The following is an 18,291-nucleotide window of genomic DNA, read 5'->3' as shown; positions in this document are numbered from 1 at the left end:
ACCTCATTTCCCTGTACCAACACCCAGCAGTGAGTAGGTACTACATCCATGAACTAAAGAAAAGTAGAATTATAAGTAAAGATTGCTCTATTTTCTTTCCAGAGCTACATTCACAGATCTATACATCAAACTCCACAGTTCATTCTGGTTCTGAAAAAAACCCATCATGTGTGTCTGTACAACACAGAAGCATTACATTACATTACATTACATACAACACAGCAGTGTGCCCTAGTGGCCAAGAAGGCCAATGGCATCCTGGGGTGTATTAGAAGGGCTGTGGTTAGCAGGTCAAGAGAGGTTCTCCTCCCCCTCTACTCTGCCCTGGTGAGGCCGCATCTGGAATATTGTGTCCAGTTCTGGGCCCCTCAGTTCAAGAAGGACAGGGAACTGCTAGAGAGAGTCCAGCGCAGAGCCACGAAGATGATTAAGGGGGTGGAACATCTCCCTTATGAGGAGAGGCTGAGGGAGCTGGGTCTCTTTAGCTTGGAGGAGAGGAGACTGAGGGGTGACCTCATTAATGTTTATAAATATGTAAAGGGCAAGTGTCATGAGGATGGAGCCAGGCTCTTCTCAGTGACATCCCTTGACAGGACAAGGGGCAATGGGTGCAAGCTTGAACACAGGAGGTTCCACATAAATATGAGAAAAAACTTCTTTACGGTGAGAGTAACCGAACACTGGAACAGGTTTTGGAGTCTCCTTCTCTGGAGACATTCAAAACCCGCCTGGACGTATTCCTGTGTGATATGATCTAGGTAATCCTGCTCCGGCAGGGGGATTGGACTAGATGATCTTTCGAGGTCCCTTCCAATCCCTAACATTCTGTGATTCTGTGATTCTGTGATTACTTTGTTCATGACACAGACATATTTAGAAAAAGCTAATTAAATTTAGCATGTTGAAGATATAAACTAATCTTATAAATATTCCCATCTCCTCGGGGAAATTGGTAATACTTATTGCCTAGAAAGCTGTGTTAGCTAGGCAAAAAGCTCCGTAAGTATGGGAATTCTACTATACTAGGATCCCAACAGAAGACCCGCTTGGCATATCCACTGCTGGAGGATGCTTGAGTCTCACATTGATGCTGCTTCTTGACTAGTCATCAGCTCTCATAATTGCCAGAAAGGTTCTGGGCAACTTCTTGCCTGAGATTCAATTCTTTGCTTTCAAGCTACACTGAAGCTGGAATACATTGCCTTAGTCAAGGACAGGCACAAAAGCACAAAAAAAAAAGAGCCTCAATATTTGGCTTTTATATATCCGTAAGTTTTCCTCATCATAAAGCTCCAGATATGTAAATAAATTTTGTATGGCACAAAGACAACATGCATTGTTCCCAGGTTATAAATTGGCGATGTAAGCCACAGGAATAAAGAGACTTGTCCACGGTCAGCAAGGTTTAGGTGACAAAAATCAAGAATAGAGACCCTAATTTTCTTGGTTTTCTATCACATTACTGAAACACTCTCAGTGCGGGACACGGAAAAATCTTGATTTCCATCTAGTCAACAGTGATTTTCAACCTTAGAATCCACAGGTTCCTTCTAAGTCACTTACAAAGGATAATGGTGGAAAGTAAATGTTGCATGAGATACCTGCACCTCAAATAGAAGTTTTGTTTCTTTCCATAGCGTGAAAAAGATTGTAAAACACTAACACAACAAGATCAGGACTCTAGCAAGCTCTGTTTCACCCAGTGACTCACCACTGCTTTTCCTTCCACTGCTATCAAAAATGCCAGATGGAACTTTCACAATACTGTTACCCAAAGCAGGTGGGTCTGTTGGACTATGAGTTTCTATATTCAGCTGTTGCTTTTCATCAGATTTCTCAGTATAAACCTCTACAAGAAAGAGAATGTGAACTTTAGTTAATTTAAACAAATAATTTCATTTGCACTGTGACAGAAAACATAAATTCAAACACTGTTCACTTATGTAATTACAGCCTAAAGGATCAGTCCTACTAGGTACTGAGCATTTCCTGGAAACAATACCCAGACAGATGACAGTAGACAGTATCATGCAGAGAGTGCTTAGCTGTTCATAAGGTTAGAGCATATGACAATTTCTTCCCTTGGTATTTTTTGAACTAACCAAAGTAGAGCAGGAACAGCAGTTCTCAGATTTTCAAGCAGGGCTATTTGTCTAATGACAGCTTTAGCAGCCCTAACTCACATTAAGGATCTAGTAACACAGATATGAAACAGATTCAGTAACGAGAAAGACAAAATACAAGAAAACTAAGACAGGAGATGATCATATTTTCTACTGCTGGGAAGAATTTGTAGGAAAAAGTAATGCCTTTTATTTGGTCAACTGGGACAGTTAAAAAATGGTCAAGTTTTCAAATATACAAATGAGAGGAATGGAATACAAAATACTGTGTGCCCTAGCACTTGTCCAATTTTTCCATCTATATTAAATTAGTCTAATAAATGGATATTTCTCCCTACATGTATTCCACTGCTGTTATCTAGGGCACAGAAGGAGTCCACCAGATTTCACACAGTCACATTTTGACATTGGCAACATTATTAATTCAATACATTAAGTATTTGTGGTAGTCTAATGAATGAACTGATTTATTACGAAAGCCTTCATCAACATAATCATGCATACTTAACCTCCTATTAGGTCTTCAGCTTTAGAAGAGATATCTTTCTCTACTTGTGTTTCAATTGCATGAAGACTATCCCCATCATCTCTTAAAAGTTCATCTTTGGATCCGTAGCCCTGGTCTGACTGACCACCTGTTTGAAGGAATACAAACACATGCCTTAGATTTGGTTTTCTTTCCAAAATTTGTTTTTCAATAAGAAAATAAAAGAATTGAAATTAATGTTTCACACTTTGGCCAGAAAAGTTCATAGTAAGATCACCAAAATGCCTAATCTGTGCACAGATCTACTTGGTGATGGTGACAGCAGAGATAATTAGGCTATACAATCCAAATTTACTTTTTTACTTATTATATTAAATATAAGTTATTCCCCCAGGAACACCATAGTGACTAACTACTTTGAACAAACTGTATCTCCTTTCATTCCTTTTCTTTCTCATTAGCACGAAATATTTCATTGCTGGGCAAGCTAAATTCTCAAATACATCTACAAAATAAGTTTAGACAAGCGCAACAGTAATTGAGCACGCTTCTAACAATGAATACATCCCTCAAAAAGTACTGTACCATAAACTGTGCTACATCTTTGTGCTATAGTGCAAAGTATAAAATGTAATAGAAAAAAGTAAAAAGCTAAACATTTTAGAAAAGTCTGTTCCTTCATGATACCAGTTAAAATTGACAGCTGTAACTCATTCTTACAAAAAAAAAAAGTTTACAGTAGTCCAAAAAGTCTGCCATAGGAAACAATCCAGAAAGACACTCTTTTCTTTGTTATTTTTATCTGAAGTACTGCTGCATATGCAAAAAATACAATAATACTCTATGGGACATATCCCACAGCAATATGTTAAACAGGATTATTTATATGCCTTAGAGTACCTATTAGAATACATGACAGTATTTAAAAAGATCAAAGTGTAAGTAAGTTACTGGGTGTGAAAGGTATTAGGAAGCTCCATAAAACTTGAGTGATAGACATAATTTATCTACAATACATATTACTGCTGTTTATTTCACCAACAAAGAGCAAACACGTAAAAAAGAATTAAATTTAAAAGTTTGAGCAGCCATCAATTATTACATTTGGCTACTATATTAAACACCTTTTATACAGAAAATAAAGAAGTTCTGACATTCTTTAGTCCTTATTTTCTCTCTATCATCATTTCAGTAATGTTAGTATCCCTGCTTTGCACAGAAGTGAAAACACCCTATCAATAAATGGGTGAATTACCTGCAGAAGTAACATTCAAGGGTAGAAATAATGCACACGTGCATCCAAGGCTTCACACCATGTAAGTCTGCACCCCACACCGTGATAGCCAAGGACAAATGCAGCACCCAAGAGACAGCAAAGAGCAAAAAGCAGAGCAACAAAGAGCAGAGAGAAGGGAAGTTCAGTAATCTAGGCAGGCATATCAGATGAAGCACAAGAATCAGACTCAAAGTTCTCTTTACAGAAGGGCTCAAGATATTAAAAACACAAAGAGTGTGCAAGAACCATTTGTACATTAAGTTTTGAAGTACACAGAGAAACAAAGTTTAGTTGAGACTATGCGCAGGTAGGATGTAATCAGTAGTAAAGCAGATATGAAGAACCATGAATTTTGTCTTGCCATCTCAAGTGATTAACTTCTGTGCACTCTTTACACCAGTTTGTCTGGAATAGCGCACATCAGGTTCAAGGCAGAGTTCTTCTCCAGCTTATCACCTGTCTTTCCATTCCCAGGGTGTCTCCTAACGACTGTATGACAAGGTTCTGATAATTTCTATATTTATTTCCAAGTTTAGCAACTACTATCAAGAAGCTTGAATATGGCCTTTAGAAGCATACTTTACTATAATCAAACATAACATACTAATTCCAGGAATGCTGATTAGGCCTTTCTGGATTACCACCAAGAAGCAAAATTTTGAAGTGTTAGCTTCTAATCACCTCAGCAACTTTCACTCCTTTCCTTTAATGCAGAGAAAGGTTTTACTCACACAGATTATCATTTCTATGAATAAATGACAATATGAAAAAATTGAACAGACTCATATGTCAGAGGCTTCATACCTTTTCTGAAAGATTAGCACAAAAACCAAGGTTCATAGACCACAGCAAGACATTTCTTTTAGCATAACAGTACTTCTGCTACAGTTCACTCTAAACTAAAGAATCAGCATGATCTGCAGTAAAGGAATAATATTCAACAACAGTATATTTCTTTTTCTTTACATAGTTTAACTCCATGCTTCATTCTCTAAAGCCTCAAGAGGGGAAGGTGGTGGTTGTGGAGGGGAAATCAACAGGAAACTAGAAAATTTAGCCTTTTCGGGGACTGTTAGTAGTGAAACCCAGCAGAATCTAGTACCTGTGCTAGAGTGATTATCAATGGAATGAAGCCTGACTAAGTCACTGACGAAGAGAGTGTGCTCCCCACTGTTAGCATCATTAGAACTATCCACGCTACCGTGGCTCACCATGTCCCCATCACTTCCACCCGTGGTACTCCGCTGAGCTAAAGACATGAAAGAGCTGGTTAGTAAGAGAGGATTTAACTTTTCAGGTTTTTAAAAAAATCTAACCTCTTCAGACAACAGTAAATACTTTTGCGTGCACATATAAAATAAGAATATGAAATTTCAGCAATGGAATTCAGTCAATTAATTCTTCAGTGTGTGAAAGATATTCTAAGACTCTTTCAAGCATCGAGTTGGCAATTACCTATGTTTATACACTTAAGGAAAGATTTTCCACTTCTAAAAGCCACAATGTTAGCTGCGATCACTTGGAAAGCATGACATGCTCTTGTTCAGCACACAATAAATCCATTTCAACTAACTTATTACCTGATATCACAGGTACTCGTGCGCTCTGCGTTGATTTCTTTAAGCACTGCCTAAATTGTGCTGTGCCACGAACTACATTTCGTACCTTTGTCCACAGGAATATGCCACTGCGGTTACTGCTAGGCCAAGGAGATTCTAAAACTGCCTACAGAAAGAGACATTGCAATAACAATAACAGTAAAAAAGTTATACTAAGAAACATAGTACAGTGAGAAGCTTTTCTTTCCACAGTCAAAAAAAGGCATTTTCTGTCAACCATGTGAAGAAGGACAAATACTTGAGTTTTTATGAGCTGTTCCTTTTTATCCCACAGCTCTGGATACAATAGCTGAGTAACAACAAACCATGGAGCAAGATTTCATTAAGTAAACAAGGTGGGGTTTGTTCTTCTTTATACACTTCGGTAGCAACAAAAGATCATAGTAGCACCTCTTTTCCTATTACTTTACATAGTTTACTTCACTAAGAAGCTTCATCAGCATATGACAGGAACTTTGAAGCAAGGAAAAGAGGGGGAGGCTACTTCAACTAGACTATTTCCAGCCTTCATCCAGCTTGGATCCTGCTACCTTAAAGGATACACCGAGGAACAGATGGTTTTGACATGGAAGCACTGGACACGTTCCAAAACTGGGAAATGGAAACACTATAAATGTATATTTCAACAGAATTTTTAGTTAGGCAAACAGCACAGGAATGTAAACTTAACAGTGTAAAACCATATAGTGTAGATCTAGTGAACCGTAAGCATATCCAAAATCATTGCTTGCCCAACAGGATCAGCAAATCCAAGTGAAGAGCTGTTAAGAAACAATCTTCAAAGCATGCTACAGGGCAAGGAGAGTGACAACAGCAAGAGAGACATTGGTCCAGTATCCCTCGTCAAGACTTCTCTTACCTTATTGTAATAACCATAGGTGATGGCATTTGGCTGTATTCCAGCATTTTTCATTTCAAAAAGGACTCTCACAGCCTGAACAGGCTGACCCCACAGTCCACAGAGCTGCATTACAACTCTGTAGCAGACCTGACAAGATACAGAAATGCATGAACAGACTGATAATGATGATTTTGAAACAGTTTAAGCTCTTCCCTGATTTCCAACTCTTATACATGTAAAAGGAAAAGCCACGTGAGAGCAACTACTCATTACATAAAACACTCAACAGCCAGAAGAGGGAGCAAAAATTAACCAGGAAATCACATGAGCTGAAATAACATCAGCAGTCCCATTGTTGAGAACGCTGAATTTTTTTGCACTCAGCTCTTCTGTTTGCAAAATAAAGGAGGGAAGGAAACGCCCATGTGAAAAGCAGGATAACTTGCTGCTGTATGCCTGTGGGTACTACTGAAAAATGGTACGCTGCACACAAACCCATTATCCCTTCAGTTCGGTAAGGCTGCAAAGCATTAATTCAAAGTGCATTTAAAAGACAGGGACATTCAAGAACTTCCTTCTTGAAGAAGTCTGGGAGAAGACTAGCAACACTAAGTTGGAGTACTTGACCCAGCTGACACTACACTGATGATGAAAAAGGAAATTAACTTCCAATTGTCCTACTTAAGCAGACTTCTTTGAGATCATTTCAAGGTGGCTTTGAAACAGATAAAACTAAGTATGCTTAACCTGGCGACGGCAGTGAAACACACTATATTTGCACCTTGTCTTCCATTCCATATTTATGATACCATTTTTTTATTCGCACTTGCCTCATCTAGTGGTTCCACATCAGTTTTCCTCATTTTAATTAGAACATCGTATGCCTGCTGCAGTGCTTTGACCTTGGGATGTGCAACTCTGATGTAGGCTGGCAGACAAATAAACCATAGGCTGTAACTATGACTGAAGAGACACTTAGCCCACTGTGGGGGGCTTACGTAATATTTCTTGGCTAATTTATGGGCTGTTTTTATCTCCTGTAAGGGTGAAACAGAACAAAAAAGAAGACAAAAGATGTAACATCCTGAATCTAGAAGCCATTACTAACTCAGATACTGGCTTCTTAAAAGTAAGCATTTAATAATAATGGACAAACATTCAACTGAAGCTCCCTTCTTACCACTCTCTTATTAAGGCTCTCTGCAAGTAAAAACTAGCATCAGAATTAATTGTCTTTTTTTTTCCTATCCCATTCATGCTATCCATTTCCTATCCCATTTCCTATCCATTCCCATCCCATTTTGGTTTATATTACAGTCTAAAGCTTAAAAATGGGTTTGACAATAAACTAATCTCAGATGCTAATTTATTTCTTGCCTTCTGTTTCTTTCTTTTGTAAGTGTTCATTCTCAATAGTTACAAAGACCTAACCTCTAACAACATTAACTTATAGTATAAATAGGTAGTGGTAATTTTACCAAAAAACTTCGTATCTTTCAGTGTTCACGGAGTGATTACAGTAAGACTCATCTGACCTGTTTTGTCCTCTTTGCCATGAGTGCTGGACTATTGGAAATGCTGCTTCCAGTTGGGTGTCTGCTGAAGGATAGCTTGAGCTCCTGTGGCCTGTCAAAGAGCTTGAAATCTAGTCGTGGGAAGTTTTTATAGCTATAAATTATTAAAAAAAAAAATAGAAAAGAAAAGCTTTTCACATAACTGCTGACAGCAGGAAAGCCATACAAAGACAACCTGCGTGGAGAGAACTGACAAAGAGGAGAATAAAGAAGCAGGGGGAAAAAAAAAAAGGAAAAAAAAGGAAAGAAGATAGCAAGAACCTTTTAGTCTTATTCACAAAGATATCATTAGAAGACTCCTTAGACATTAAATCTCCACAGACAATGGAAACAAGAACCAGACTGCTATCCATATCACGAAGGTCAGGGAAGCATAGATGATAAGTAACAAGGACAGCAGTTGGAAACAGAATCTTTGTGACCTCCAAGAGAGACAGGAAGAAAAAAATCATACTCAGAGCATCTAAAACTCCACACTTCCTGCACAGGGCTGATAAAACACTGAATGAAAGAAGTCTGAAAAGTGCAGTGGGTGTTTTGTTCTTTTGGTTCATCAGCTGCAGAGCAATAGTACTGGGCAGATCCATTACCCACCCCCTGTCATTCCCACTGTGAAGCAAAGTGCACAGCAGTTGCTACAAAATACACATAAATGGCTCAAATAGGAAGAAAAACACTGAACACATGTAGAAAAGTATTATTATAAAGTTGGCAAGAAGTTACTGAAAAATTAAAACCAAAATCCACATGCCCATAAACACACAGAAAACACTGACTTCTAGAGCTTCAGAAACTTACCAGAATCCAGGCAGTTCATATCTTTTTAAAGATTCTTCTGAATATTGTATTAAGGCAAGTCTTGCACCAAGACAGAAGATCTGCCCTGCTTAATGTCATGAGCATTCTAGTTTTACTACATGTGGCTACTTAACTTGTACCTGTATTTTGGCACTCGGTCCTGTCCATCATCAGTTGGAGGTTCTGGTGGCATTATGAACACTGTGTGTTCACTTTTTTGTGACTCATCAAGCTCAATCAACCGTGCATCTTCAATGGAATCTACATCAACCTGAAAAGAGAGCTTGTACTCTAAGTACAGAGTTTGGCTTTGGGATAAAATGTCCCTTCAAACATTAATTATGTTAGTGTTTGTAAAGTTATATTTAATATATACAGTAATTGATTTTATATATAATATATAAAATAAATTATATTTGTTCTAATTACTCAAATATCCAGTCCACAACCTTGTCTTTCTATTTTTATTTCATGATCAGATATCCCTAAACATTTTGAAGGACAAAGTACCTTCTCTCCTTTTTCTGTTCCTTTATCTGGAAAGAGCTGGGAAAAGAGAAAAAAAAAGTTTAAGTTTCTTTTCAACTCAAAAAAAAATCCTAAATAATTGTATTAAAGCTGTGTCATTTACTGAAATATTAAATAAGAAACATGAAATGTTCATATTACTGTAGAAGCAATTAATCTCTTTTTCAAATACTTCCTTTGATGAAAGTAAGAAAATGCAGTAATCAGCATACTTTGAATCTGTTGATATTATCTACTAAATACAAAATGCTAAATTTATCAAAGTGCTTTCATTTAGTTTAACTGAAACAAGCTGCTGTTTTGCAGATATTTTCAATATGACAATTTAAGTATGCAACACATTAACAACGTGCAATAATATCAAATTATTAACAAAGAATAAACATTACAGTATATAACAAAGTATATAACATTATTAAACAAAGTATATTCTAGGTGCATACTCTAGATGCATACACCATACTCAACAGAAAGAAAAATAAAGGCAAAGAAACTTTTAAACACCTCTTTTATGGTCTGTTTACAAGTGTTAATTTGATTGGAATCAATACTGAATCAAAGACTCATTCTATAAGAACTTGATATGAAAATGAAAGTTCTGTCCAGAAGGAATCATATATATACAACTTTTAAAAATACATATAATTCTCTAGCTCCTAATTTTTATATTGTGAACTTGGCATTTTACAGATGAAGCTATAAACTCAATAACCCATCTAGACCAGAACCATGCTGAAGAGACTTCGTTTCAAAAAACAAGAATGGGTTACAGCAATATTTCTCATATAAAATACAGGCAACGAAAGGGGATCTTATCTACATATATCAGTTTTAAGCACAAGTGGAGCACTAGCCATGTTTCTGTGCTTTAAGTTTAAATTGTGTGAAAAAGAGCAACAGCGCAGATGACCACCGGCAGATAATTCCAGATTAGAGGGACAGTGATTAACACTTAAAAGGGAATACATGGATGGCATTGTGCTAAAGTGTAAGCTACTGGTATTTCTCACATTATCTTATAGCTTGACATCCTACAGGGCTTTAATAAAGTTTCCTGCATCAACACTGAAAACGATGACCAAGCAAGAAGATGAAGGAAGAAAACGACTCTGCAGTAACTACGAAGAATTCCAATCCCTTGAAATACTTGCTCCAGAGGGTATCTATCTTTACAACTAAAAACCAGGACAATAACACAAAATGAACAGAAGCATATAATTTAACAGTATTGCTACATGTTTTTCACCTTTTCTATGCAGTCATCAAAAAATGCCAAGCCAGTATCCTTGTCACTCACAAAACTGCACTCTTCAATAAAGCGGCTGAATATCTGCGTTTTAGTGAGATGCGTGTAGAACTTTGTATAGGCACGGTCTCTGCTTTTTAAAAATCCTGGTTATAAAAAGGAACACACAATTAAATATTAGTTATCAGCTCCATAAGAAATTAACCTATAAAGTGTCAACATAAAATATTTGAAGTGCTAATACATGAAGTATTAGCTTTATCAACAAACACAACTACTTATCACTACTTGCACTCAGAAGAGTAAAGTAATAGCTTTTTTTTAAAAATAATTATTTTTCACCATATTTAACAACACTTGGCATGTAATCTGCTCACTGTGTTTGGTGACTTTTTGTACAAGAAAAGAGATTATGACCTCGTACAAAAGCAGAAGTATCTAACAGTTAAAACACTACTAAAACAAAAATTATGTTATCCTAAGGGGTATGGGCCTGAAAATATTTAAGATTTCAAAACCTTTGACTAGAAATGTCTTCTCAAATCTTACTTCCAGTAATTAAAAAAAAAACACCCAACAACCTCAAATAAAAAAAAACACAACCCCAAAACACCACCACCATCTACAAAACAAAACACGTGACATTTTATCTAGCATTCAACTCATGAACAGATCTGAAAAGTTAAGGTGATAAGATGAGGAAAAGAACATGACATTTGCTGACTACTGTTTTGTTATGTTTCTGATCTCTGCCTCATTCTCTATTATCTTCCCACTTACATCAAGAACATTACTTTGTTCTTCACTACTGGGCTTCTGGCATTTTTGCTCTGTACAAATTAAGAAATATTCCTTCATTCCCAAGAAGCTGCCCTTATGCAATATACTACGCAGAGAGGGCATCATACTACTGAAAGACAGTTTTTCTAATACCAGAGCTGTTGCATATCTGTATTCTAATCAACTTTGAACAGTTTAACTTTATACAATTGCAATTTTAAATATTGCCAAGAATGAAAGGGAACTTTGACCTTTTAAAGTTAAGCAGCTCCTCAACCGTAAAGTTATAACACTGCCAATGCTATCAGCAGCTGGTTTGCCTCACCCTCACCTTGATGATCAAACAATGAATCAGCAGCAGTTGCTTTATTTGAAGGCGCCTGTGTGATTGGCTTGAGGAATGTTCTGTAACCCTTTAAAACAGATGCCATGAAACGGAGAAAAGCTTCCTGGATCTCCATCTCGAGTTCTGTCATCTTCTTCTGCCAGGAGAAATCTGCCTCAATAGGAGTCATCTCCACTGCAGAGCCTTCTTGAGTTTTTCTGTGAACTAGCAATGAGCAACACATACAATCCTACATTAAAATTCAGTGCATTCAAACAGGTAACTTTTGCATGACGCTGAAGGAAGATTTTTCTTTTTTCTACTTGCCCATATTCAGAATCACAGAATCAATCAGGTTGGAAGAGACCTCAGGGATCATCGAGTCCAACCGTTGCCCTGACACCACCCTGTCAACTAGACCATGGCACTAAGTGCCACGTCCAGTCTTTTCTTAAACACATCCAGAGATGGTGACTCCACCACCTCCCTGGCCAGCCCATTCCAATCTCTAATGACCCTTTCTGAGAAGAAATTCTTCCTAGTGTTCAATCTGAACCTCCCCTGGCGAAGCTTGAGGCTATGTCCTCTTGTCCTATCACTAGTTGCCTGGGAGAAGAGGTCGACTCCCACTTCACTACAACCTCCCTTCAGGTAGTTGTAGACTGCAATAAGGTCACCTCTGAGCCTCCTCTTCTCCAGGCTAAACAACCCCAGCTCCCTCAGCCGTTCCTCATAGGTCAGACCCTCCAGACCCTTCACCAGCTTGGTTGCCCTCCTCTGGACTCGCTCCAACACCTCAACAACTTTCTTGGAGTGTGGGGCCCAGAACTGGACACAGTATTCAAGGTGTGGCCTCACCAGTGCCGAGTACAGAGGGACGATCACTTCCCTAGACCGGCTGGCTACACTATTCTTAATAGCGGCCAGGATGCCATTGGCCTTCTTGGCCACCTAGGCACACTGCTAGCTCATGTTTAGCTGGCTGTCAATCAGCACCCCCAGGTCTCTTTCCACTGGGCCGCTCTCTAACTACTCTTCCCCCAGCCTGGAGCGCTGCATGGGGTTGTTGTGGCCAAAGTGTAAGACCCGGCACTTGTTCTTGTTGAACTCATGCCATTGGTCTCGGCCCATCTATGTAACCTGTCCAGATCCCTCTGTAGGGCCTTCCTACCCTCCAGCAGATCAACACTCCCACCCAGCTTGGTGTCATCTGCAAATTTACTGAGGGTGCACTCAACCCCTATGTCTAGATCATCTATAAAGATATTGAACAGCACCGGCCCCAGAACTGAGCCCTGGGAACACCACTAGTGACCGGCCGCCAGCTGGACTTTGCCCCATTCACCACCACTCTCTGGGCTTGGCCATCCAGCCTGTTTTTAACCCATCGAAGAGTCCACCCATCCAAGCCCCAGGCAGCCCGTTTGTCTAGGAAGATGCCGTGGGAGACAGTGTTGAATGCCTTACTGAAGTCTACATAGACTACATCCACAGCCCTGCCCTCATCTACTAAGCAGGTCACTTTGTCATAGAAGGAGAGCAGGTTGGTCAAGCAGGACCTGCCTTTCATGAATCCATGTTGGCTGGCCCCAATCCCCTGACTGTCCTGCATGGGACGTGTAATGGCACTCAGGATGATCTGTTCCATCACCTTGCCTGGCATCGAGGTCAGGCCGACAGGCCTATAGTTCCCTGGATCATCCTTCCAGCCCTTCTTGTAGATGGGCGTTACATTTGCTAATTTCCAGTCAGCTGGAACTTCTCCAGTTAACCAGGACTGCTGGCAGATAATAGTGTGTGGTTTGGCAAGTTCAGTTGCCAGTTCCTTCATTACTCTGGGATGAGAAGGGACAAACACTAGAAATCCTGTGGTTATTTTCCAATTGATCTGGCCCATATATAAAAGGCAGGTTACCTCAACAGTTGATGATGTGTTTTTCTAACTCATCCAGCCCTCTGGGACACGAAACAACGACAAGAATCTCAGTTGAGTTAATGTTACCACATACCCAACTGAATGTAGTCTTTCAGTAATATACCAACACAAAGACAAAGGGCCATGTTTTCCCTGTTCTGAAGATTGCACATCAAGAAAGAAAGGGCCTAAAACTATGTTTCTAATCAAAATTCTAACATTTTAGTGCACCAAAGGATAGAAACAAGTAGATGACATTCGGAGTTTACTCTTGCATTCTTAAAAAAACAGTAGCAGGTATTGCTGAAAATTATAGTTCCACACTTTTTATTAAAACAAAAATATCAATTATATATAAATATTTATATATAAATATTATAACATATCTGTTATAATTTTGCCGAAATAAAAAAAACTATCTAAAAAATACCCTTGGTTCTGCTCAAGTTAAAATTAGGAAGTAGTTCTATATTATGTAGATTGCATGACATACCCTGCTGATAAAACCAAAAGAAAAGTTGAGGGTTTCTAGCAGATGAAGTAAAGGCTATCTGCAAGAAAAAAATTACAGAAGATTGAGGCAAGAACACCTACCTCTTAGTCAATGCACTTTTCTCTTTCCATAATTTACAGATTTTCTGTATCTTGTATACCTATGAGGCTATCATCGTCTCCTTCTCCATAATGATGCAACTTAACATACTCTGAACCAGCTTACCTTAAAGAACCTATCTACAGTCAGAAAGAAGCAATACCTGAAAACTGTTAGGTCAGCTAAAACTTTGCTCTTACCTGTCCAAGTCATAAGGCTGAAGATGGTAGTTTTTCTTTTTCTTTTGCCAAATACTTTGTCAAAATTTAGCTACTCGATTATTTTTGTAGAAAAGTCATTATTTGAGTGATTCAGCCGTATCTGCACAATAGCTGAGATAGTCAACATTATTTTACTCATATCCCCATTTCCTCTATTATTTTTGATCACAACTGTGAATATTGTTTTAGGTTGAGATCTGAACATGTTTTAGCTGAATCTTTGTTTAAATATAATTCAATCATGAGTAAAGGCTAAAAAAAAACCCTCAAATTTTAAGAAGTCACAGCATAGAAAATAAAAGTCTAAGAAAATAATTCACACAACATATGATAGAACGCAGTCCTTACATTTATATAGTAATTACAATTTAAGACTTGTAAGTGTGGATCAGAAAATTTAGTAGTTTTCTTTGAATATTTGCTTTCCCTGCTTTAGGCAGTTTCTGTTCTTACCCCTTCCCATTTTATTTTATATATTTCACCTGCTGCCAGCTGTGGGTGCAGTTTCTTTAAGGTGCTGAGCAGACTTTTACACGGCTTCTTAGGAAACTGCTTCCAGTTGGCGCTCTTCTTATCATCTGATCTAAAACACCAGGGAGGGAAAAAAAGACTATATAAAATACAAATCATGCTAGCTTCCACAGCCTGAAGTTGCTTCATTTTCAGAATGTAGTGACTAAAAAAAATAAATTCTTTTGAAAAGAAATCTTCTGTCTCTATTTTTCAAAAATGAAAAAAATGGGAGTGACATAACTCAGAATTTCATTTCGTCAGATACAGAACAGTATAAATTGAGTTATGAGTAGTGTTTTCCCCAGTCTGTAAGGAGGATCTGCATTAAGATTTTATTTTGACTTTTTAGTCGAAGTTTCACTTAGCTGATTTCCCTTTCAGAATTTTTATCAGTCTTGCTAATATAATTTAAGCACACTAATCTGCATGTGATTACTATGCACAGTCTATAATACCATAAACCTGACATACTGCTACTGATACAAACGAAGGCAGTTTGGAATACAACATGAACTTGTTACTGCAAAATGCTGGAAGACCAGTCTGGTAGCTTTATGGTCATACGGTACACTGTAACACGTCTCTGACAACCCAGTTCCAGCTTCAACCACAGGCTAGCAGGGACTAGGAAGACTGGGAATACAGTTCACAGTTTGAAAATTATGTGGTTGATTAAGCAATGGGGTAAATTGGCCTAAAGGGATGCTCGTCTTTGTTAGAAGGACAACGGGTACAATGCCAGACCTTGTTTAAGCAGTTGGATAAAGAGAGAGTAGGGAGTAAATCCTGAGAACTCCTACACCTCTTTCTGGAAGGCAGAAGGTGGGGGAGAATTGCTGTCACAGGGAGTACAACAAACCTTGTGGCCACAAGACCTCATCAGTTATTACTACCCGAGCTGATGCTGTCACTGCTTGTTTTGCACTTTGCATCAGTGAAATGTTTGCTCAGTTATTATTTGGCATCAACACAGGACTATCTTAGGAAGGAAGCCAAAGTTTCAGGAGTTAAAGAAAAAATGCACACTTACAGATGCCTTTGCCCATTTTTTTTCCCCACCATAATGGCATGCCTATAAACAATATAAGCGGTACTGTTCCAAAAATGTGAGGAAAAAAATCCTGCTATAAAAATAAAACAAACTCTCAAATCTTTGCCCTAAAAAGGCTACTTTCCTTAACCAGCTTTCGATGTTACTTTCACAGAGATAGTTGAAAACATCCAAAAAAAGGCATTAAGGAAGATGCTGAATGAATAAAAGGCCTTCAGTATTTTTTGGCAGTAAATAAAGCTTCAGTCTATCATAAGAAAATATAGCAGCAAACTTGCGCTAAAAAGACACCAGACAGACAGACTGATGTACTAGAAAATATTGAATTTTTCAAATGTTATTCTTCTATGTTCTGGTTTGGCCCAAACCAGGCCAATTAGTCTTAGAGAAACCAAGGTCACTGCTAAATTCCTCACTGCTTACGAGTGAAGAGCCAAAGGGGGGTCGCAGCTGCAGGGGGGAGCAGACAGGGCAGGTGACCCAAGATTGACCAACGAGGTATTCCATCCCACACACGTCATTCTCACTTTCCTATTTATCACTAACCCACTGCCTCCTGGAGGTGGGGCCCAGGAGGGAGGGGCCCTCCTGTCTCCCACTGATTGGTACCAGCTTTGCCAAATCTCCAGTTAAAAGCCTGCAGGTGTGATGGCAGGGGGAGCTACTGCATTTTGCCCTCTGCCTGTGCTGGGGGAAGCTACTGCCTTTTCCCCTCTGCCTGTACTGGGGGGAGCAACTCTGCCTGAGGAGGATTTCCAAGCTCTCGATCTTGGTTTTGTACATATTTGTATATATTTGGTTATTTCTATTATTATTGTTATTATACTCTTTTTCATTATTATAGTTTATTAAAACTGTTTTAACTTTCCAACCCATAAGTCTCTCTCCCTTTTCCCTTTCCCTTTCCCTTCGGGGGGAGGGGGGGGGAGGGTTAACAGAGAGCATCTGCCACAGGTTTAGTAGCTGGCCCAGCTTTAAACCGTGACATTCTATTATGCAGTCTTTCAAAGGTAGCAACAGTGCTGTTAAATGTTTTTACATTTACACTGCCACAGAAATAAAGAGAGGCAGAAACAGGTGTGGATAAAATAAAACAGAACATTAATCTTTACTCACTAATAAAGTAATATTTTGGAATTTTGTAGGATCTTCAACACAAAGTGCTTTATGGAGATTTGGTTTTACCTACATGTCTCCAAAATTGAAAAATATCTTCATTTCCAGGTTAAAAAAGTTTCATAATAGAGGTACCAACATCTCACATTTACCTAAGTCAAATGTTACAGATGTCAAATACCTCTGGAAGTCAAATAAGTGGTACAGGTGAGATATACACAAAATGGGCAGCAAAAAAAGAAAAAGATCAGTTGACTATTGAAAGAGAAATGGACTTACGAGACAGTAAAAGAAATGGTGCAAAAACCTTTCCAGTTGAGCGCCTCATAAGAGGTCAGCCACTGGTAGATTTTTAGTTCAGTAACCAATTCAATTAAGGTTGGTACTTGGTCTTTCTAGCAGTCATCCCAACAGAATGTGGACATCCTTATCTCCCTGCTAAATCCCCTCTTTCTACCTCCTTCATTTTTCTGCAACCCAGTCTTCAACTTCCATTCTACCTATGAACAAAAATATTCAGGTATTTTTCACTGCAAATATCTTCATATAAAAAAGTTATCTTCCTTGAGTTTCTTCAGTACATTCTTCTTTTACAATACCTATTACAATTATTCTTTTGGTGGCATAAAACTTTGATATACAGTGATGAAAATGCTTTTTGCAGTGTTTTTAATGGGGACCTAGGGGAAGGAGAAAAAAACAAAAAAATAAACACAATCTACTCCATTGTTTACTATTTCCTTTGATGCTACTAATAAAACAAAGCATTTCAGTAATGTAAAGGAAACATTCGCTTCAGTAGAGGAAGGGCCCTTTTCACACAATGAAAATCAAGAAAGCATTCAACTGACCCATAGATCAAATGACTAATTCTAACTCAAGCTAGTGAAAACAAAAGTCAAGAGTTAAAAAGTGACATGAAATGAAGTAAAACTATATTTTCACAGAGAAAAGATGTGCACTTTATTTAGTGATGTTGACCCCCATCTTAAACTAGCTTAGATGCCTCTTTCTATTTATGATCTGATTAATTTAAAATGGAAAGGTAATTCATAAAGTTACTAAATTAAACACCTGAAACAACTGCATTTTCAATTCAGTTATTTGTACTCTCATTTAGATATATTACAGAAAAACAGAAGAGTTAACTCTGAATTAACCTCTCCTCAAGAAGGTGCAAAGAAACCGTGCGTGCAACACCTTCAATTTAAGAAAAGCATTAAAACATAATAATTAAGTGAAAATATTTTAGTTGAATGTAGTCAAGACACCAAATTTTGCTTGAC

General features: G+C 38.1%; 1 protein-coding gene across 1 annotated transcript in view; it reads right to left on the bottom strand.

Annotated features, from left to right (window-relative positions):
• The window catches only part of DENND4C (DENN domain containing 4C), a 58,164-nt gene that overhangs the window by 24,247 nt on the left and 15,626 nt on the right, over positions 1–18,291 (bottom strand). The window contains exons 10-21 of the mRNA XM_068422037.1: positions 14,808–14,908; positions 11,604–11,822; positions 10,493–10,638; positions 9,229–9,264; positions 8,859–8,989; positions 7,882–8,014; positions 7,177–7,383; positions 6,365–6,493; positions 5,467–5,611; positions 4,989–5,135; positions 2,633–2,758; positions 1,712–1,849 (exon numbers count right to left, since the gene is read on the bottom strand). Coding sequence (XP_068278138.1) covers positions 1,712–1,849; positions 2,633–2,758; positions 4,989–5,135; positions 5,467–5,611; positions 6,365–6,493; positions 7,177–7,383; positions 7,882–8,014; positions 8,859–8,989; positions 9,229–9,264; positions 10,493–10,638; positions 11,604–11,822; positions 14,808–14,908 — 1,658 coding nt within the window. The remainder of the gene's footprint in view (positions 1–1,711; positions 1,850–2,632; positions 2,759–4,988; positions 5,136–5,466; positions 5,612–6,364; positions 6,494–7,176; positions 7,384–7,881; positions 8,015–8,858; positions 8,990–9,228; positions 9,265–10,492; positions 10,639–11,603; positions 11,823–14,807; positions 14,909–18,291) is intronic.

This window comes from Nyctibius grandis, chromosome Z, assembly GCF_013368605.1.
Source record: "Nyctibius grandis isolate bNycGra1 chromosome Z, bNycGra1.pri, whole genome shotgun sequence".
Lineage (NCBI taxonomy): Eukaryota > Metazoa > Chordata > Aves > Nyctibiiformes > Nyctibiidae > Nyctibius > Nyctibius grandis.
The sequence above is the reverse complement of the archived record's forward strand: the minus strand, read 5'-3'. Positions and strand labels throughout refer to the sequence as shown.